Below are 22,538 nucleotides of genomic sequence, written 5' to 3' on the forward strand. Positions count from 1 at the left end.
TTCCTGTTTCCAACAAAGTGCCTTGTGGGAGTGTGATGATTTCAGGACGCCTTAAAATTAGCTGTAATTATTATTAGATGCACTCAGAAAGCACTGTAGTTAAGACATAGAAGTTAATGCAATCAGTTTGAATTAGGAGACTTGCTGATTCTCATCCAAGGTCCTTATTAGTGATATCATTATCTCATTAGTTGGTTCATTTTATTTGATATGCTTTGACTTTTTTAAAAGCCTGCCATGCAGTTTTTTTCCCAAATTTTTTTTCTGTGTCTCAGAAAAAAAAAAAAACAGAGGGACAACAAGATTACTAAAAATAAACACATTTTACTGCGGCTATCCAGACAGACCAGTTCACAGTATATTTTCTGTGTTATTGTGCTTTGCAACACAAAACATACAGTATATGCCTTTCTTTTTTCTAAGAAGGGACGTGGATTCAGATAGCAGCAAGGAGAGAAAGAGATGGAGAGTGGGATGAAAGGGAGTTCCTCCTCCATGATCATGTGAAAAGTGCATTGTAGTTTTCACCATTATGACATTTTGCACCCTCTCCCTGCAACCTTTGGTGTTTACAGAAACCTTGCACACAAGGAGTAGAAAATACAATGCAAAACAAATGAGGAAGGAGGTATAAAAGGTAAGATGGAAGACAAGGTAAAAAGGTTCAACACTGAGAACAAAGTATTTACATTGTTTATAGACAGCTAGAAGCAAATACAAGTTAGTGTTAACTAGTGTTTTGCTTGCGTCCATTGCCGTGGGTTAGGAGTGGCAGAGGGGGGAGAGGGGAGACGAAAGGAGGGGGGAGGAGAAGTCGGGAGAAAACTATTGTAGATGGATGAAGGGCAAGGGAATAAGGTATGTGGAGTTCTTTTTCTCGTCTTCTCATTTCAAGTATATATACTGTAAACAGTATCATATTATATTAATAATACAAAAATAAGAACATTATTATGCTTCCCATCCACTTAGTGGGGTAAAGCATGAGGCAGATAGACGAGAGGACATTAGGGGTTTGCTGGCAGCCTTATCATGACGTGCCGAGCTGAGGTGGAGAGAAGGCAGGGCGGACAGGATTAGACAGAGGAGAGGTACAGACAGGCAAGGAAGGCAGGAGGCAGCAGGTTTAAATGATCCCGTATTTGGCCAAGTCGCTGAGCTCCATGTCGCCAAAGGCTTCCCATGGGCACACCACTGTGATGTCTGTGCCAAGACCCTCCATGCCAGGGATATCGTCACCAAAGCTGGAGAAGAGCAAACAGAGACGTCAGTGGCCGAGGTCCAAGTGTATAAACAGATTTAACTGTGTGTATTAGTAAATATATATGTGAGTATAATATAAACAAGTTTTTACCCCTTCTGGCCTGGCTTGGGGGCCTTGCTCTTGAATGTGCGAGTCTGCCTCTGCTTGAACTTGGGTGGTCCCTTCTTGGGTGTGGTGGGGCCAGTTCCTCCACCAGGGGCCAGGGCGCTTCCTGCAGGGGGGCTGCTGTTCATTTCTGCTGAGGGTCTCTAAAACAACAGAGCATGTTTAGTTTTTTAACATGTGCTGTCACACGTGCGTTTCTTCACAGATCACAGTTAGCCTCCTGTGTCTTCCTCCTCTTCCTTCTTCTCTTTTGTCCTCTGCCCTCTGTTAATCCTGTTTCCCTCCAGCTTTCAGCGCCAATCAGTAGAGATTATGTAGATTAGGTTAAACAGCCAGATTATCTCTAATCCCACTCCAATCCGCAGCAGGCTAATTGCCCTTCTTGAGCAACAGGGATGACACGTGCAACGAGAAAGCAACTTCTATTCTTAACCTTAAAGTTTAGCATTAGCTTCTCTTTTCCATTCAGCTGCTGACATGATAGTTCACATATCAAATGTTAAAATGGGGATTACTAAATTATACCATAAAATACTGCAGTGAATTCCTATATTATACTTCCATTTTAATGTATTCTGTTTATATTTGTCAAGTCTGACACAGGACTCTTGCTACCTGAGCAAGGCTGGACCAACCACTAAGTAAAACATATGTCCTGGAGTTGTTTTCACTGCAAGGACCTGTCACTCTCTATCCCCTTCTGTCCTTCTTGTCCTCATCTCAAACCCGATCTTCAACAGCATCCTGTCTAAGGTCTACATCTCACCCCCCTTCCTCTGACTGCTGACACTGGTAATCCTGTTAAGGTAGTTTGACAGAGGTGGAAAACACCCTCCTTTGACACGTTATGTAACTCAAACATATGCACCCGCCTGCATCAGCACCAGCAGATCTAGATAGACCATGGATGGGGTTACGGAGGCCCTCCTGAGATGGCTATCTTTCTGCTCCCATGTTTAGAGATCTGTGAAGCTGCGCCAGAGCTGTGTCGTGTTGAATCTGCCCAACATGTTAGCAGCCATCTGTCGCTGTGATTGTTGCCCTCAGAGTCAATCCTCTTTACAGTGGGCATTAGAAAATTCACTCACCTGTTCTCTTCCTTAAGTTTATATTCATGTCTTTTAGGAAGACTGTGTTTCTTTTTTTAAACTTTTGCATATCTGAGCATTTTACCTATTTAAGTTGTAACATCCAAACACTTTGCAAGCACAGAATAAGCAGAACATTTCATTCAGTTAGTCTTCTCTTTTTCTTTACACAACAACCTGACTACATTGTTTTCATAAGTCAAGACTGTGCATAGACTTCTTGCTCTTGTTATTCAGTCATTCATACTCATGAATGACATTCTTCTCTCAGTTTACAATTGAGAATGCTGAATTAAAGCCTTCTTCATCATCTGAGTCAAAGTCATTGTCACATTTTCTCCAGTCAGTTATCCACTAGTTCATTGCTGACATGACAAGTGGTTTCATACAAAAATAAATACCATAGGAAACATTGTACATTGTAAAAATTGTATTAGCAGTTTCATTGGTGAAGTCAATAAGGTTGTAGCAGCAGTAGAGTGTGGTCTCACCTGTTGTCACAGATATCCCAAGAGGCCTCTGCCAATGTCTCTGGTCAGAGCTGCTTCTTTCTTCTTGAGTTTGTGAAGATGTGCTGTCTGTGCCGTGCTTTATATCTTCATCTGTAATCCCCACAACCTCCTCTTTCCAGTCACATGGTCACCGGAAAAGGTCAGCCAAACTTTTCCACCAGCATCTTCAGCAACACCCCGCCCCGCCCGACTCTTGGTGTCCTTGTTCTCATCACCGCACCCACCGCTGCCCTCCCTCCCTCCCTACCGACCTACCTGCCATAGCAAGCAGGCGGTGCAACCCTACCGGGTAGACAATGTCAAAGATCAGTCTGGAAGGATTTTATCGGGCTTATCCCTCTAAACCTCGGCGAGCACGCCAGCATCTAGCTTTTTCTGCGAGAGGTCAACCTGGTGCTCGCGTTTCAGGTCCATGTGAGATGCGGTTCTCACATGTGGCATGTTGTTGTTCACTGTTTTTGATTGGACAATGGACCTTGGTAGAAAAGTGATCATTCCAATAACATTTCAAACATTCATTTAGAAACAAAATTACATTTGTAATATGAAAAATATAGTTTCATATGAATTTAAATTAGATTTTTTAAAAAACACCCTCAACAATAATAGCTTCTTCTCTCTGTAACAGAAGTTGCGTGTTTGAGTTGTGAGTCAGAGAACAGGTGCTTTTTGAAAACACTGGTTTATTCAGGTTCTGGCTTTGGGCCTCAAAGCCAAGCTGTTAAATGCTCAAGTGTTACTGTTATACCAAAAAGTGAACTCCTTCATCTACCATCAGCTACACATGACATGTCAGACGGCAGGATGTGGAATTAGCACAGAGAACTGCCTTTTATGATTGGAGTTGGATTGTGTTGCGTCGTTTGATCAAAAAATGAACATGTTTTCAAACATCCCATTTTTGCGTTCACTATCAGCTTTAAGCGTACCTCGTATTCCAAGTATTTGTTCTAAGTTAGGGTTAATTACATGCCTATTTGTGTCTGAGCTTCACAGCATGGGTTTGGCATCTTCACTGTGTGAAAGTTGTGGCCAGTGTGGGAGGGCCAGTGGTACAGTAATTAAATTGATAAACACCAGTCACTTCTCTAGAAGAAGACGTGTGGACCTGGAGGTTGGTTTTGACAATGTTTACTGTTGGTGGAGCAATGAAATGTCTTCAAACTGAACCAACAGCAGATCCTTTCACTGCATGACAAGAGTTTAGGATTTGGGATAATATTAAAATGTGCCTCACTTGATCTGTTCTTGTTTTCATTTTCATCATTCAAACAACATCCTATGTAAGGACAGTGATAGATGACATATCAGAATTCTTTATCTTTGCTTGTGTAAAGGTAATAACATTGAGTTTGGCTTCACATGTGGAAAATGTTGAACTAAAGGGAGGATCCCGGATTAGCCTGTTTGGAAGCACGACAAATGCTAAGAAAACCATGACACAACCACAGAGCGCTGATGGGAAGTTGTGACGCAGATATTTTAATCTAAATTCTTCACATTATTCACTCAACCATTTTGTGAAACCCAAAGAGACATTTATCAACCCACACAGAGACAGGAAAACTCCACAGAGTAGGCCCCTCTTCAGTTGAGTTATGATTTATATTATTAGATTGATAGTGTGCATTCCTTAGTTCACTGTTTACCTCTTTCTTTTCTTTCTCAATTTTTCTAATTTCTTTCCTTTTTTGCTTATCTTGCATTCTTGAATTCTAACCTGATTAATGTTTTGTTTTGTTTGTTTTCAAAGGAGAAAAGCCAAAGTTCACAGGAGAAGATGATTCAGTCATCTGGCTGTATTTAGGCAAGGTAGTGCATTTAGCTAAATGTTACATGTTGATGTAATAATGTTTACCATGTTTATTGTATTAGTTTGGCATGCTAGCAGAACTGACATCTGATATCTGACATCTGCATTTAGCATATTAGACAAATTGAATTTTTGACCTGCTGGTGGCACTACAGGAAAAATTAGGGGTTCATCTAAATCAGAAGGTATTGTCCTCTGGGTAACATCAATTTCTGTACCAAATTCAAATAAGGTTAATGTTAATTACAACTAAATCCTTAATGGCTGTAATTAATAATCACAGTTATCTGAGATTTTTCCAGTCTGTAGCTTTTATGGTCAAATATTCCTTCCAACTGATGAAAATGGGAGTAAGGATCACAAAGTCCTTCTGTCATCTGTGTAATGATTATAAATTTATTAAGGTAGTTTTCAAAGATTCATTGTTACAAAGTCAAATGGCAACCTCACTACATTGAGCAAAAGTGAAATATTTTCATACAGTATATGGGTTGGCGTTGTTGATCACATCCTGTGCATTGATACGCTGAGGTTTTGAGGGCAGTTTTTAAGGGCAGGGCAACATGGGCGCCTGGTCCTAAAGGAGGACAGGACAATGACTAAGCCTCTTTGACAGTATGTAGGCTGGACATATGGAAGGAGCTGGCCTCTTTACCTCAGACTGCATTTCTGCTCTATGTCATGTAAATACTGGATTCAGTCCATAGGTTGGGCACCACAGTCAGTACCAGGCCTGTTTCACTAGTAAGTCAAATCTAATAGTGGTGGGTCAGGTGCTGATCTGTTCTGTCACCAGTAAGAATATGAAGAAACAGTGAAGCATAATGCAGAGCTCTGACTCTGTGACAAATCAGTCTCATCTCTTTTTTCCTAAGCGGCAGCGGTGGTATGAAAGCTGTATGATGGGAACCTTCCAGAACCTTCCTCTAAGTACAATTAACACTCTCAAACTTGTTTACCTGTGGTCTCTTTAAACTATACAGGCAGATAATTAGCAAGTTACGTCTCACCTAAAAGTAGTGAACTGCCTGAACTGAACAGCGCAGTGTTGACGTCTCTGGATTGTAGGTCAATCAGACAGTCTTTAAGCCCACCCTTCTTCTGTCTGTGTACAACACACTAATACTCAGGCCGCTAATTAGATTAACATAGGAACTCAGTATAGACAAATAGCACAAGGACAGCAATATGATGCAAGACCATATTAGAGGGGCACTGTATGGTATGTGTGTAATGTGTTCAACTTCACAGGCAGTATTTTACAGCTTATCAAATTTATGTAAACATCATTTAAGTACGACTTCAATAGACAACTGTGTTCTTTCATGAGTCTTATGAATTCCTGTGTGTGTGTGTGTGTGTGTGTGTGTGTGTGTGTGTGTTCAGCGGAGACCATACTCCTTTTACGTCTGAGCTGACTGCCTTGAGAGGCACCATATACAGTGCTGGCATACAGTACATATGATCTGTGGGATTTGTGGAGGTTTGCGTTCAACTCTGCAAACAGCTCAAAGAAACCATGAGTGAATATTCTCAGCCTATGAACACACCTTTCTTTCTTATTATCAAAAAGGGTCTAGACAGGACTAAACCACAGTCTCTACTGTCACTCTGGACTCAGATTTGTAACCTGTGCTTTGTGTCCCAGACAAATTTATATGTTTAAATTGCAAACTTTGTTATATTTAAGGGGGAAAAAACAGTCTGAGCTATCTACCCTAAAAAGGAAATGACCACAAACAGTCTGAAGTATTTTTCTACAAGATAGAATTAGGGAAGAGGCCCCAAACACATTAACATCCAGTCTGCTTCCAGTCAACTCTTTATGGAGCTTTGCTTTTCTCTGTTCTCAAGGCTGAAATATAAGCTTTATTCCCAGCAGCCTTGTATGACCAAATGATGATTCCCACCCAAAATTTTGTCTAGTTTTTGTGGTTACAGTAGGGTAGTGGAAATGGTCTTAATAACTCTTAATAACTCTATCTAAATTATGGGTGGGGTGGGAATCTATGTTCCACACACTTCTGCAAAAATATGACTAAAGAGACAGCTTCCATCAGATGTTTGAGAAGGAGCATGACACAGATGAAGTGTACCTATGGTAGATATACTGGAGATTGTCAGAGCATACAGGCTATGAATGCTCTGTGGTACAGCAGAGAAGTGGATTATGCCGGAGAAGTGGTTCAAGAAGTTTTAATGGATGGTTTGATACTTTTTCTAACATGAAAACTATTGGAGCCTTTTTGAATCCAGGAACTACAATGGTTTAACAGCCACCTTTCAAGCTTTCAAGGGGTGAGTGTTAAAATGTGTATAATGTACAGTAGCGCCTGGACTAATAATAGTCTGCACGTGTAATAACATGTCTGCCTCATATGAATAGGGGCAAAGAGCTCAGACTGTCTGGTTTGCTGGTGAATATGAGGTCAGATGGTGGTGGGCCAGTATTGGTGTTGACAGTTGTAGAACACATTCAGAGAGCAATGTACAGCAGATCCCATACAGCCTACTTTAAACAGGCGACACTTCCTAATCCCATTTGAGCACTTGCTGAAGCTGTTTATTGACAGCAATATTGACCTCTGACCTCAGCTGCACATTTATATGCTTAGTCAGTGATTCCTAACCTTTTTCTTTGGACACGCCACCTGTCAGATTAACTCAAGAATCCCTTCATCGACACCACCAGTCATGTTTCATATGTGTGGGTGTTAACAGTTAACTATATAAAAGTGGATAGTGTTGAATGTTTTTTTTTTTCATACACTTGAACTGCTGGGTTGTGTTAGTCAGGTTTGCATTTGTAATATTAGTAGCAGATTATTTTAACTATTTTGATTATTATTCATTACATTTAGCTAGTTCACCATTTATCTATTACTTTAGTTAAGCACCTCAACTGATTATACATTACTTTTAGCTAACAATTTAACCTGTTAATTAGCCACTTTAAGCTAACTATTGCAAATGTTTGATCATTACTATTTCCATCATTTACTTTTTGCCAACTGTTTTACAACTCATGCTAGCATGCTAATTGGTTTTCACGTATTCTCAAAGTTTGTTCAACTTCAGGTTCCTGATTGTTACATATATAGTACACACACAACATACATAAGAGCAAAATATCATTCTCCACAGTGCAACATTTACAACCAGCAAGACGTCATGTTATCAAAAATCACTAAAAGCGTATATACACTTTCTTTTGTTATGGATAAAAATCACTGTGCTAACTGACACACTTCAGGCAAATCAGTACATAGCTACTTGTGGCCACATGGTACATTCTCATTGCTGTTGTATTTATGGTTAAAGTGCACAAACATATCGCTTCCTGTCTGCTTAATCCTCTGTGTTCTTGTCTGTTGTGGAGTTTTCTTCTTCAATTTTGAGAAAATTCAATTCAATTCCATTTTGTATTCAGGTCAGACCAGCTGATCCCTCATAAGGAGCTTCTGTTCCATATGAGACATCACTGTGACTCCAGTGAGTTCAAAATGCTGTGGCAAGGACAAAAGATAGGAGCCTATCTCCCTATGGCTTGGTTCTGGTTAACTGTGTGAATGTTTGATTCAGGATGTTCTGACTGATCCAGACATGGAAGCTGATCAAGCTTTTTTTGGTCTTTGAGACAAAGAGTCTGCATCATCACTCTCAGTCTCTTCTCAAAACCTACTCTTGTGAAGTTTTTAAATTATTTCTGTATTTGTTTCTATCATCATGCTGTCATGTCTGTCATTCTATTTGATCTGCCAGATCCCTGATGTTGTTATCCATCTGCTGTGGCCTTGATGTCACAGTATTCTGTGCTTTCTATTTATATCGTGTACCTTGTTTTCCTGATCTGTCATCTCTCCACCTCTTTTACATTTCTTGATTAATTAAGTTAACTTTGTAGCTATTTTCAGAGGTACTGCATGAATATATATAAATATATAACACCCCCTGCTTTGTATTTTACATAAGTCATTTTAATTCCAGTTCAGTCTCTCCCCTTTCGATTGAAATTCCGTCCCATGGCTTACAGAAATTCACTTCAAATGCAACTAATGATTTTTCTCATTCATGCAAACACATTATGCATTTCCATTTCCTATCTGCCACGCTTCTTTAAGCTTTGAAGTGCAAAATCCCTTTAGTTTTAGCCTAAATCTTTTACTCTTATGGCAGCTAGCAAATTCTTTTATACACAGATTTGCCTGTAGTAAATATATTCGTTTTCATTCTATTTGATTAACAGGATTTTTTTTCCCCCCTGTACTTTGTATTTCCTTTTAAAAGCATTCCAGTTCCTGAGTATTTGTCTGCTGTTGAATAAGCTTGTAAAGAATATTTTGGTGTTTTTTAGCAAGTCATCACATTGTAGTATTGGCTTATTAGCATAATGACTGAGGTAGCAGTGTGTACTTTGTTTTGGGTAACTAGCAAAATGGTTAAAGTTATTACTCTTGCCTTCTGTACATTGATCACTGGTGCTGATTTCAGGGAAAAGTGAATTCTATTTCTATTTCTTCCCTGAAAAAAAAATCTATTTCTGATTTCTATCCAGGGATGTGGAGAATTTTCCTTTGTGTGTCAATGTTATGTAAGACTTTAAGAAGCCATCGTGCTGAACTAATTGGACACTGGGAAGAATTCTCTGAAGGGCAGATTGACCTGAATCTCATTTCACAGGCTTACGTCGTTTGTCGTCATGGGCATTGCTCAAAACATTTTCAGGAACTGTTTTAGCCTTGTGTCCATCCTCTGCTGAGCACAGATACTTAGGATTGCATTTCTTATTCCTTCTTTGTCATCAGTATTTCATATGTCATGTGTAGATGATATAAAAGACATTTATTACATTAATTCCATTCATTCCATTGCAGTCACTTATAAGATTGTTGATTACCCCAGTAAGTAAAATAAATCTATTTCTGCTTTGAGGTGTCATGTCAAGGCACAAATGTCTCATCTATCAACATCTGAACAACTGAAACTTGTCTTTTAGAATTTGATGAAGGCTCCTATCCACTCAAGGGTGGGAAAAAAATCAGTCTTCCCTTTTGGTCCTCGCTGTGTGCCCATGCATTGTAGGTACAGTGAGAGTATTATCCCCTGGCTGGCACTTTGCCAACCTCTCTTCCTCTGAAACTCCTCAGTGAGTCTCTAAAAACTGGGATTACAGTGCATAGATGCAAAACTTTTCACAGAGGAGTCATAGCAAGGTCCCCTCTGCCATAAAATCCTGTTATTTTTCGCCTCACAGACTGAGGCGAGCTGTGAGCTTCGTGTGTAGCAGTCAGTATGTGGGTGTGCAATTATTAATGTGCCGTATTTCATTTGAGGCAGGAGTGAAAACATTATGCAAAGGAAAGCAAGGAGGCAGTGGACAGCTCAGGTATCCAGCAGCCATTATGGCAAAGTCGGAATTTAAAACAAAGGAATAAACATTGAGATTCATGTTGCACAGAATCTGCTGAATACTGTTTGTGGAAAGCTAACCTTGGCTTTGATGTTATATGAATCAGAAATGTAAGAAAGGACAAACTGAGAAAGAGTTTATTTTACTTATTTTTTTCCATGGGAAAACTTCACTGGTTATACAGTGTTACATTAAACCCATCAACACAATTACTTTTTGCAAGAACAGTAAAGACTTGCTGTATGTACAGGCTGAACTGATGTGAGATCTGACACGGAGGATGACTGTTTTCAATGTCGGTGAAGGGAAAGAACATTATTGACTTGGACATTATGGACTTGGCTTTAAAGTTAGATGAATCTGTAATGATAGACAAAGTAGTGTGACGTAGACAGTTTTGCTTACAGAGGTCTAATCTTTCATTTGAATATATTTATAAATCAGTGCATTTATAGGTTTTACAAACACCTGCATGGCTATGTTATACAATTATATTTTACCTGATAAGGGAGCAGTAAACACAAGGACAGGAGTGCATAACATATCAACAGTGCTGCAAATTATTTGTACTCAGATTGGAAGGTTTAAAATGTTATTTATTTATTATGGTAATGCTTTGGATTAGAACCTGCAAATGATAGTGTAATTATACAGTATATAAATCATATACTAATTGAGTATGTGAGTACAAACAAACCTATTATTTAATTTATTATCAGACAGAATACAATTGAACAGAAATTCTTTCAATCACAACAACAAATTTTATTGAGGTTTAAAGTGAAACGACATGCAGGCTAAGTCTGCTAGCTGCATGTCTAAATCCTGTAATTATTTAATATGTAACTGTTTGTGTAAGTGAAACCAATCAAAACCAAAATTAAAGGCAGAAGCGAGACAAGTTGTTACTACACATAGCCTATATGCAATATATTCTTTTATTTAAATTAGCCTGGGAAAGTATCTCACTTCAACTGAGCACCAAATACTGGTCATTCAAGTAAAAACAAAAGAATTCAATCAAACAGGAAATGAAAAATGTGTACAATAGGCAGAGAAACAGACCTTGCCACAGATATCGTAGCCAAATCAAATTCTAGCCACATACTGTAAACTGTAAAACATTTTCTAAAAACCCTCTGAAAGTGAGGAGTCACTGAGGAGAGAATCACATCGTCTGAGGGGATGAACACAGAAAATCCCACAAAGTTCCAGAACAACTAACTAACAGAGCGAACGAGACAGAAAGAGGCTTACCCTGCTCTTTTCTTTCTTTGAAGATGAATCTGAGATCAGTTTGAGGAGGAGAGCTTAGATTTCTTATACTGTAAGAGCTTAATGAGAGAACAAATATCAAAACCATTACATGAGTAAATGCTATTTCATCTTTCATCCTCATAACTACTTAAACTTTCCTTCCTCTTATGCATGCATTTTTTCTTGGCTTTAACCCCGTAATGAATGTCTGATGTTTCATCTGCTTCGCTAATTACTTACATTTTAATTGATTATTCCCTGAGGGCACAGCAGACTGTAGCTCAACTGCAGTAAGAAACACATAAACCCTTTTATTTATAACACTGAGGTACCATTGGCATTGTACTAATGAGGTGTGAGAATTGAAAATTTATACTGAATCCTGCAGGAAGAGAGAGAACCACATGGACTGAGAGTAATCTTGACCTGACTAGGGAAGCATTTGGTTTTTCATCCTCCTGAAAAGCAAAAACTCTCCTTTCACACTTTGGGATGCCCACGTAGTGATAGTAGTTGAGCCAAGTGCTCGGAGTGGGTGTAGAGCAACGGAGAAAGGTCCAGAAAGACAGTGAAACCACAACGGTGAAAGTGAGATACAGTAGATTTAAAAAGGGGATGAACGGGTAGATTGGGTGAGGCTGAAAGAGGGAGCCGCTGGAGCTGTAATCTGGGCTTTAAGGCTTCCATTGGTATTAAGGGAGAACACTTATTAGATTGGAGCATTTTCTCCTCAGAGGCAGAGACTAATTGGATATCACCAAATCAGAGAGCCTGACGTTGTCATGACACAGGACAGGATAGCGGAGGTGGATGACGCTCACACAGGCTTGAAAGCAATGGAAACAGCATTAATAGCAATTGATGGAGGATGATGACACTGAGGCAACCCAGAAACAAATAGCCTACACAATGACACACACACAAACACACTCACACATAACACATGCTACTGTAGCACAAGTGCACGGTTTCATGAGACATGCAGACACATACAGTGCACTTTCATGTCAACAAAAAAGAGGGAACATGTCCAGGGATTAATGTGTGTGTTGGCATGCCTAACACATCAGGAGTATGAATACTTTTGCTGTAATTAGATTCCTCACCGCCTGCCTATCACACAAATCTCAAGCAGTAAAGCAGCACTGCCTGCAAATCAGTCCACTATACTGCTATGAATAACAGGGAGGCAACCGAGAGAAAAAAAAAAGAGGTGCAAAAGGGCAAAACAGATAGAGAATGGATTTTGCGGGTCTAAATGCAGGAAAGAGCGATAAAAGATTGAAGAAAGGGAGCTGAATAGAGGAGAAATAAAGAAGCAAAAGGTTATTCAGTGTAGCAAGTGCTCAGAGGCATCCCTCAGAGGCGTTGCACACTGGCATGATAAAACGCAGTCCCACTGAGGGGAAATTAGCCTTTTGAGTTGATGGGATGTGATTTTACATCCTGCAGTGTCACGCGGCCATGTTTCAGTCTTGTATCACGTGCAGCGATGCTACAGCTTTCCTGCAACTCTCTGCATCTCCCTTTGATTTCATATTGTACATGTTTCCGGTGTTTTCTCTGTGCCTGCAGACCTGATAAATGCTGCATTTGCTCTGGAGTAGAATGAAAGGGAATGAGACATTAAAAAGAAATATTTATTTATTAGAGCCTCTTTGATTTCCAGCAGCCATGTATTTACTGGATCAAAAATTAGCTGGGAAACAATTAAGGGGTGAGCTGATATTTTGGGTCTGTCTGTCAAGGCCTTATATGTTTACCATGAGCAGTAAATGTAATAATTCCTTATTTCACTGCTACACAAATCCTGAAAGCTTTTAACAGGAACATCTGTGTATGGCAAAGGTATTGTGTTCGACATATTTTCGATAAACCCACATATTTAAGAGCTTATGTCTCTTTCCTCTGTTTCTCTCTTCTCTCTCACAAACAAGTACACATGTACAACAACACGTACACGTGTTTGGACGGCTTTCAGGGCCTGTTTTTGCCACATCACTCGATATACTGCTAATGAACAAGGTTAATGCATATTTATATGTTTATGTCTTCAAATGTAGCCCATAAATTCACAATCTGTTCAGCTTTATTATTCAGTCCTGTGTGTGCACAAGGCAGGTTTTGCCCTTGGCTAGCTAAACATCCCATTTCCAGCCCACAGTGTAGTAATGTACTCATTAATACTTAACAGAGTCTATAACAATGTGATGTCGTGATTCCCGCTTTTAGGTAGTCATTAAAACTCAGGAAGCCAAGGAATGCCCATTATAGATCCTATATGTTGTGAGTGGCTGCGAGATAATAAAATCGACAGCACGCCATGCATTTTAAAACAGGCTGCAAGAAAACAAACTCTGTGACCCCAGAACCCACACTTGGGAGTTCCATCCCTGAAGGTTTCTCTCTAGCTCCACAAAAGCCTGGTATGCTAAATATGATCGAAAATGTTACACTAATGGATGGATTAGTGAACAGGCCTACTATACAGGCCCAGGGGTGCAAGGGGCCAGGGACCCCATAGGCCAGAACCTCTTGGAAAGTCACAGAGATCAGTTAAAAGTAGCCGTATCCTGATTGTGTTTTTTGCTGTATCTGTAAACTAAATCCAATCCAGTATTTGACAGGGACATTTCTACATCATCACTAAATACTGAAGTTCAGCTATAGATTCTCAACCAACAGTTGAAAGTTGAAAGTCCTGCTTTCTCTGCAAAATGCAAGTGAAAGAGACAAAGGGCTACAAAGAGATATAAAAGAACAACAAAGAGACACAAAACTACAAAAAGAAGCAAAATGGATACCTAGAGACACAGAAGGACTATAAAGATACAAAACAGCCACAAAGAAATGCAAAATGACCATTAAGAGACACAAAACAACAGCAAACAAAGCTGTGTCTCTTTTAGTCTGGTTGTCTTGTGTGGGTCCTATGGCTACACTGAAGATCTTCTGCTTGCTGATTCGCCACAATACAGCTCCAACAACCCGATAATAAAAGAATTAAAATGCCAAAATATTTTACTTCTGCTCATCCTACAATGTCTTTTTATTAAAACAGCTGCAAGAATTCAATGTATCCATGGGGACATTCAGTTGTATATTTGTGCAGTATGTTAAATGGCTCAGATACAGCTCTGCTACTGTATATTTTGTTTCCTATGCATCACACTGAACTTAGACAGCCTCCTCTGCACCCAAATCCCAGCTGTAGGCATGTGGAGCCAAGGTGGAAGTTTCACTTTAGTCCTTCACCCACACACACACTGGTGCAATGTGCAGTCACATAACAGCAAAGAAAGATGGTGTGAGGAAAGAGGTCCCACAGAAAACCAGGGAGAAAGGAGAGACAGGCTTGGAGGGGAGAGAGAGAGAGACAGAGCAGAACAACGCAAAAGAGGAGGAAAGAACAAGGGGAGTAAAGAAGAGATGCTACAGCTCCCTGCAAGAGTGAAGGGAGGTAAATCTTCAGACGGGGCTCGGAGAGATGCGAGAAAAAAGGAGAAGCGATGAGGGAATAGCACTTTCCACCCCTCCCCAGTTACCACTGTCAGGGCTAATATCTCATTACTAGTCTTAGCTGGCGGCTCTCAGGCAGTCAGGGAGAGGTCAGGAAAGCTCCAGAGAGACAGACTAACAGTGAAGCTCTCATTGAGCTTAATAGCATAAAAGTCCAGAGACATGGAAAGACTCTGAGGAATGATCTTGTAAGAGGATTCATGAGGAGATGCTTTCATATAGCTAATTGCGGGAACTAAAGTACATGTAACACTCACGTCAATATACCTATTTATGCGTTGTTTGAAAATGAGTTGAGAAGCCATCCTCATTAGTGTTGTGTCTATCCTAATGTAAGGGAGATGTCTGGTATTTCATTTGCTTTGGCAGGAGAGGAGAGGAGAGGAGAGTGCAAATACATAGGAAATGAAGCTTTAAGTTAGGAATTACAGAACTGGCAAGACATCCTAGATGGGTAATGATGATCAGGAGAGGGAGAAAAACAGAGGCCAAAAAATGAAAATAAAGGAGAAGCCCCCATCGTACTGTATGAACTCACACATTTAGGAGGCTATATCATTCAGATCTGTAACCTTTGTTTATTGTCTATATTTTATGCATACTTCAGTTTGTAATGTGTCTGTTAAGCCAGCATATGAAAAATAAAAGGGAACAAAAATAGGGTTTTATTGAAGTGTTCATATTCCACAATGGTGTAAAAAAGTTTTACACCTGCAGGGGGCAGATGAGTTTCACTCAGCAGGGCCCGGCTGCTCAGTGTTGCAGCCATCTGCAGGTGGAAACTACTACTCTAGTTTCTAGTCAGACACTGTGGCAGAGAGGGTGAAAGAGGACAGATAACTATGGTTTCACACTGCTGTATATGTGACCACAGCTCAGCATCACACACACTTCATGCATACCAGAGTCAGCTATGAATAAAATAAGTGGCTTTGTGGGTAGCACTGTTAGTGTGTAGACATCCAGTACTCTGCATGATATTATCTGGGCTTTAGATACAGTGGATAGAGGCTGAGCTTATGTATTGTTGCTTTAGTTATAAAATGCAAAACATTTTGGTACACATCTCTGTCCCACTGTGCAAATTTGGTTTATGACATTCTGTACATTGTATGCAGTCTGTGATTTATGCTTTCATATCTGGTCAACAGTAATATCTATCTTTGGGTGCCACCGAGTGATTCTGGACCACAAGGGGGCAGACAAAAACATGGGCATCCCACAGGTGTCTCCTTCTCACTGCCTGACCAATGTAAGTCTGAATTTCAGCTGCCTTGTTCACTTTGGTGGTCTGCCATGTTGCACTGGACAGGAACTGTCAATTTGCCTTGTGTGCCACTGCTGTACTGTGAGCAGCTGTCCAAACAACTGGCTGAAAGCTGCTTAAAGATGCGAGATTTGGTAAACACCAAATGTGATTTGCTGCTTTAATCATTTAAGCAAATATACAAATGTTAATATACAAATGTAGTCTCCATAGTTATCTAAGAAATAGACAAGGTGGTGGGCCACCATGTGCTGCCCAGGACACTTCCAAAGCTCCAAAGATAATGACGGAGAGCGCTAACACATTGGGTCACAACCTCTCGTGGGTGTTCAATCGTGTTAAGATTTGGTGATTACGAAAGCCATAGCATATAATCCACATAATTTTCATTTTCATAAAGCCATTCAGTAACCCCTCATCATCCTTGAAGAGACCATTCCCATCAGAATAGCAATGGTTCATCGTAAGATAAGGGTGATAACTCAGAACAACTTTATAAATATGTATATTTGCAGTGACCCTACCCTGTAAGGGAAAAAACGGACCAAAACCATGCCAGCAAAATGCCCCCCACTGCATAAGAAAGCCGCTGGATCGCCTCACTGTATGAGTCAAGCGTCCACGGCTGTACCATTCTCTTGGTGAAGGCCACATCAAGAGACTTTTCCACATCTTTGTAGGCCAGTGCCTATGGTTTTTGCATCACTGAATTCTCAAATGTGCATTCATCTTAGTAATGAGGGGTTTATGCAACTGCAACCCTACTATAATATCCATCTATGTAATTGTCAATGGACTGTTCTTCCTGGCACAATCCGATCACATCCTGCATTGACATTCTCAGTCACCTGAGGACATGCTCCTCTGTTTTTCCTTACATATTGCACTCATGCACAAGCTTCACAGTCATCACATGTGCATTGTTGACCATAATTTCCGACCCTTTTTACTGATGTCTCTCTCATAGGTCTAAATGCAGATGTCATTTTAGTGACTGTTCTACTGAAACACCAGCCCCAACAATGAACCCTCTCTTCAAAGTCATTTAGATCTGCGTTCAAGTACAGAAGGTAGAAACTTGTTAGTGTGTCTGTGTGCTAAAGAGGGCAGGTAGCATGTTTGCTTACTGATTTAGAACCATGATGGCTGAATGCTACAGACAGGACCAGACTTGTAGTGTTGTACATTGTGGCTTCTTTCCTCCTATTGCTCAATACAGTTTAACTCAAAAGACATCAGCGCACTCTTTCCTGATTTATAGCCTTATACAGAAAATTCCACAATACAAAATCAGAATCATCTAGGTTTGCTCAGCATTTTTATAAATGTCCACAAACCATGATTGGATGTTAACTGCTAAGTTGTACCATGCAGTGCACCTGTGTGTAAGCATCTGCATTCATATTTTTCTCCAGTCATTTATTAAGGTTTATCCTTAAATTGTCATCTGTCTGTACATCTGTCTGTACATCTGAGATACAGATCCTCTGATGAGGTTGTACCTTTTCTCTCAGAGAGCGTGCTACCCTAAAATCAAATGACAGCTGAGAGAAAGTGAGTCTGAAAGAAGCTGATGGGGTTGTCGGGTGCATCCGTCCGGCCCCGTGGCACCCCCGTCACTCTGTGCCACTGGCCTGCCTGCGTGTCACCAGTCTGTTACAGACGATGTGTTGGTTCACTGCTTGGCCTGTTGTGTTAGTGGCTGCATACATGTGATTACACTGACCGCTTTTGACAACCACAAAGAGAGAGAGAAAAGATTTAAGGACTGGAGTGAGAGAGAAAAAAAGACAGATGAAGTGAAGGCAACAGAGTCTAGATGAGATGGCAGTCTTTGTCACATCAATATATTGCAGGAGAAGGAAGGAGTACAGAGACATGGTGAGAAATGCTGAAAGGGAGAGGAGGAAAACTGAAACAGCATTAAATGTGGATGAAGAGCTAGAATTTCAGAAGCAAAGGACAAACAGATCCAACAGCAAGCAGAGTGAGAAAAGAACAAAATTACAAATGTTTTAGGACTCATAACAGCCTTAAGTATAGTGGTATTAAAGCCAGGTCACATCAAAAAATGGCACAGTGGCATTACTCTGCACATCTTTGCCAAATATTTGGTTGAAGCCTGGTGACATAGTGGTTAGTGAACTGCTGTAGCTGGTGACCTAACTGCTTACAAGCTAGCCAACTAGCCAGCTATCTTAAGTCTGTTACAACAACTCTTCCTGTTTTCCTTCACTGAAAAGCCATTATAAAAGGAAAATAAAGATATCTGAGTTTGTTGGTGTTGTTTGGTTGCTAACAGGACAGTGAGTTTACACATCAACTCCTGTCTCATAAATCATCATTAATAGTTTACTGTCACAAAAACACTGTTTTTTCCTGTAGGCTAAATTAATCAATACATTGTACGTTGGGACGATTTCACAAACTGCAAGTCGTCCCAGAAAAAAAGGTAAATTCTTGTCCATGAACATGAAATCAGTAGATTACATTTCATAACTATTTCACATTCTGCTGTGACAGTGCTTTATCTATTTTGGACTCCCCAGCTTTTAATTTCCTCACAGGTCAGCACTGTCACGACATCTTGGTCAAAGCCATAAATTTGCAAAGTTCATCCAAGTTGAACTCGACACGAAAAATTAATGCAGATTTACTGTGTGTGTCAGTGAATCCACTAATCATGGCTTTTCCATTGGAATGACCAGAATTCACCACCACTAAATTTCACAATTTAAATGCTGATGTGACCCCACCTTGAGACTAAGGCTCCAAGAGTAGCCATATATATATATATATATATATATATATATATATATATATATCAAGCCAAATATATACATGTCATACAGTTTACTGCCAATGTACACATGTATATACTTTGACTGGCTGTGCACAACCAGCTTGAAGTCCAGCTGTAAAGTTTAAGTATAGAATACCAAAAAAGAGTTGATGTAGAGTCCAAGGTTTTGGATAATTAGCAGGAATACATAGCCAACAGGAAAAGATGCAGAACAACAGTGGAGAATGGCACCATTTTGTTTTTAAAAAAAAGTGGAGGGATGGGGGGACAGAGTGTGAAAGATGATAAGAAAAGGGAAGGTAAGAGCACTGAGAGACTTTGCTGAAATGGCAGAGACAGGGAGAGGAAAAGAGACAGAAAAAGGAAAAGACAGAAGGTGCACAGCAGATTTTTATTTATAGATGTGCATATTGTTGCAGTTAGTGTGTTTGTGGTCATGCATAACAATCATTGTCGGGATCTTGGTTGAGGAAATTCCCCACAGCAGATTGCGCAGGGTAGAGCTTGTTCATCCTGCTCCTTCATATTATTGAACTCAATGGCCTTTCATAAATGCTGCTGCTGCCTGTGATCGCTTGTTTGCGTCGACTGCTATCTGATGTTTATGTGTATGAACGTGTTTGTGTGTGAGATTCCTGACAGGGGTAGGTGGGCACTGGTCGCATGCCCTGCAGGTCAGTTTGTTAGAGTTGGCACCTCAGAAGAGCAGTGGGGCACCAAAGTAAACAGCACATAAAATGAAAAAGTTGGATAGTGCTCTTATGAGAAATAGAAGCAGATTATACTGAGCTATGCAGCAACAGAAACATGTACACACACACATAGCCACGCACTTAACTCTCAAACACACAAACATGCAGCAAAGTCTCCTGAACTGACCCCAATTATTAACACACTGAAGACACACTTAAATAATTTAGTCTGTGTTTAAAACTTAACAGCTCGCATGCTGAAGCCAAGTACATCCAATCCTGGTCAGTGCAGGATTATATCAAAACTTCTAGATGGAGGCAAAATAAAACACAGACATTTCCAAAATACACAAAGAGAAAACTGTGTGTGAAAGTTTATTTGTGTGTTATTTGTGCGGGTTACAGACGAATGCAGAACAATCTTGAGAAACCTACCCCTCACTTAAAGATTAAACCCAAAATTATGCAAGACTCAACCTGACACTGTCATATTGAGACAAACTATTTCCTAATTGGAATTATATGTACTTATGTGATCTCTCAGTAATAACAGGTTTGGCTGCAGGAGTGAGAGATTACAGGAGATGGAGGGAAAGAAGTGAGACAGTACGAGGCGTTTGTCTTTGACAGTATTCAGCCGGCTGTCTGCCTTATCCCCGCCACCAGTCATCTTGACAGTTTGAGGATTTGTCTTTGCGAATATGAGGTGTTTAAGAAGGATTTCTCTTGGAACAGTGCGTGGAACACAATCTTTGCTGAGTTTGGAGACAAGGGTGTTCAGGATGATGAGAGTTTATAAATATTGTGAGTCATTTGTGGTTTAAGATCTGAACTCCTCCTCTAAACACTGGTTCAGCCAGAGGAATTAGTAATCTAAATATATTTCTACTCAATCATGCAACTCAGGAATTAATTAAATGATCTCCAGAGTAGAGACTGTTCTTTATTGTTATCATTGGTTTTCATTACATCTTGTTTGAGCATAACATTGTTATGTTTAAGGAATATGGGGAAATATGGTCAATGTTTGGACTAATGTGTAGAACATACGCAGAAAATTTTAAATGAGAAATTTATTTTTCTTTCTGGATTGTTTCGGTTTGTCTTGTAGGTCAAGGGTAGGGTCTGAAAAAAATGCTAATAATTTTGGGGAGGGTCTTGCTTTGGAATCATAAGGTTCCACCTCTTTAATTTTCATGCAGTCCCTAAGTAGCTGCTGGCTCCAGCTTCGTATTTCCCATACAGACACAAGAGTGGTATCAAACCTATTATCTAACTCTTGGCAAGAGAGCAAATAAGTGTATTTCCCAAAGTGTCAAACTATTCCCCAAAACCCTGTTCAGCTTCTCTTGGGGGAAAACTTAACCGATATGCAACACCATACAATCCTGTAACTCAAAGTTCAAGAGGTCAGTTTTGTTTCCCAAGCATGCTTTTTTTTTCCCTTAACTTTTTCCACTTGTGTTTTTTTGTTTGTTTGTTTCTTTTTTCAACTGGTGCTTTGGGTTTCCTCCCTTCTACATTAAGGCTGCAATGCCACCTGCCTAAAGTCAAGTTTAAGACAGTGTCATTATGATAGCTATCTTAAGAATTGTTTTTATACTATTTTTACAATAGTACAATTACAATTCAATTCAATTCAATTCAATTTTATTTATATAGCGTCAAATCACAACAGAAGTTATCTCAAGGCACTTTTCATATAGAGCAGGTCTAGACCATACTCTTTATATCATCATATTTACAAAGAGAGACCCAGCAACATACCTGCACTGTACATATATCCTGGATTTATTTTGTTAATACTGTAAGTGATGATGATTGGTAGAGAAGCCTGGAGCCAAAGAACTGACACAGAAAATATCCTCTGCTGCTTTTCATTTCAATCGACTTTCCAATATGGAACATGATACAACAAATTTCATAGATTCAGATTTCATATTCAATCAGTAACGACAACAAAAAGACCTGTAGATCCATGCGTATTGCAGGGTGCCAGTGTTATACAAGACCATAAATCTACATGAAGTACTGTTGACATTCATATGCCAAAATTCACAGCTGCAGGACAACAGAACCATGAGAGGCTCATAGAGGGGGGACAGTCCTGAGTAATGTCTGTCCAGTCTGGCCGGATCCCCCTCCAGCCCACGTCCTTACAGAGCCAGGGAATGATCTTACATTGCATGATGTTTTCACCGGCTCTATCTGAGTCACTCACTCCTTAATGTGTCTAGTATTTTCAAATAGAATTTAAAAGTGAATCACAGCGATGACCATTAAGAAAATAAGCTGTAAAAATAGCAGGAAAAATATATGGGCTGGACAGTTCCACTTTTTTTGGGAGTTGTTGTTGGATTAGTGTTTGTCTGTGTTGTGTCCACAGAGCCACAGAGCAGCCTGAGGTACACCTGCTCAACCACTGAGGGAAATACAAGCCTGCCCAAACAGGTTGGGATATGTGTTTTTGAAGACATTATTTGGATAGTTTACACATTTGTGGTCATGCCCTTATTATAAAATCCATGCTCTTTCCTTCACTATTTTATTTTTTGTTTCCTACATCAATTAACTGTGCTCTCTCCTGCCAAATGCTCATTCTTTCCTTCCATTCCTTCTTCTTTTATCCTGCACTTTCTCCAGAGCATATCTCTTGCAATCATATGTTCAGCCCCAGTATAATCTGATCCAGTAATTTTCCCTCTCCAAAGCCATATTGAGTCTGTCTCTTCCTCTTACCTGCTTTACTTAAGATGACCTTTGGTCAAGTGCTATCGTAAAATCAAGCCAGATGTACTGTACAGGTGC

At 39.9% G+C, this 22,538-nt stretch overlaps 1 protein-coding gene across 1 annotated transcript; it reads right to left on the minus strand.

Moving 5' to 3' along the window:
• Positions 1-1,102: 1,102 nt before the first annotated feature.
• LOC108877587 (retinal cone rhodopsin-sensitive cGMP 3',5'-cyclic phosphodiesterase subunit gamma) lies at positions 1,103-3,146 on the minus strand. Its single transcript, XM_018667670.2, has 3 exons — positions 2,949-3,146; positions 1,355-1,512; positions 1,103-1,244 (listed from the first exon to the last, which is right to left on the minus strand). The coding sequence occupies exons 2-3, from the start codon at positions 1,495-1,497 to the stop codon at positions 1,127-1,129; spliced, it is 261 nt and encodes an 86-aa protein (XP_018523186.1). The 5' UTR covers positions 1,498-1,512; positions 2,949-3,146; the 3' UTR covers positions 1,103-1,126.
• Between the last annotated feature and the right edge of the window lie 19,392 nt (positions 3,147-22,538).

The sequence above is a fragment of the Lates calcarifer genome, linkage group LG11 (assembly GCF_001640805.2).
Source record: "Lates calcarifer isolate ASB-BC8 linkage group LG11, TLL_Latcal_v3, whole genome shotgun sequence".
In the NCBI taxonomy this organism is placed as follows: domain Eukaryota; kingdom Metazoa; phylum Chordata; class Actinopteri; family Centropomidae; genus Lates; species Lates calcarifer.

What these genes read in the sequence shown, in the direction of transcription:
- LOC108877587 (XM_018667670.2), bottom strand. Translation starts at nt 1,497, where the DNA reads ATGAACAGCAGCCCCCCTGCAGGAAGCGCCCTGGCCCCTGGTGGAGGA. An exon ending in CCCAAGCCAGGCCAGAAGGG is followed by an intron (nt 1,245 to 1,354) that starts GTAAAAACTTGT and finishes GCTCTTCTCCAG; the next exon opens with CTTTGGTGACGATATCCCTG.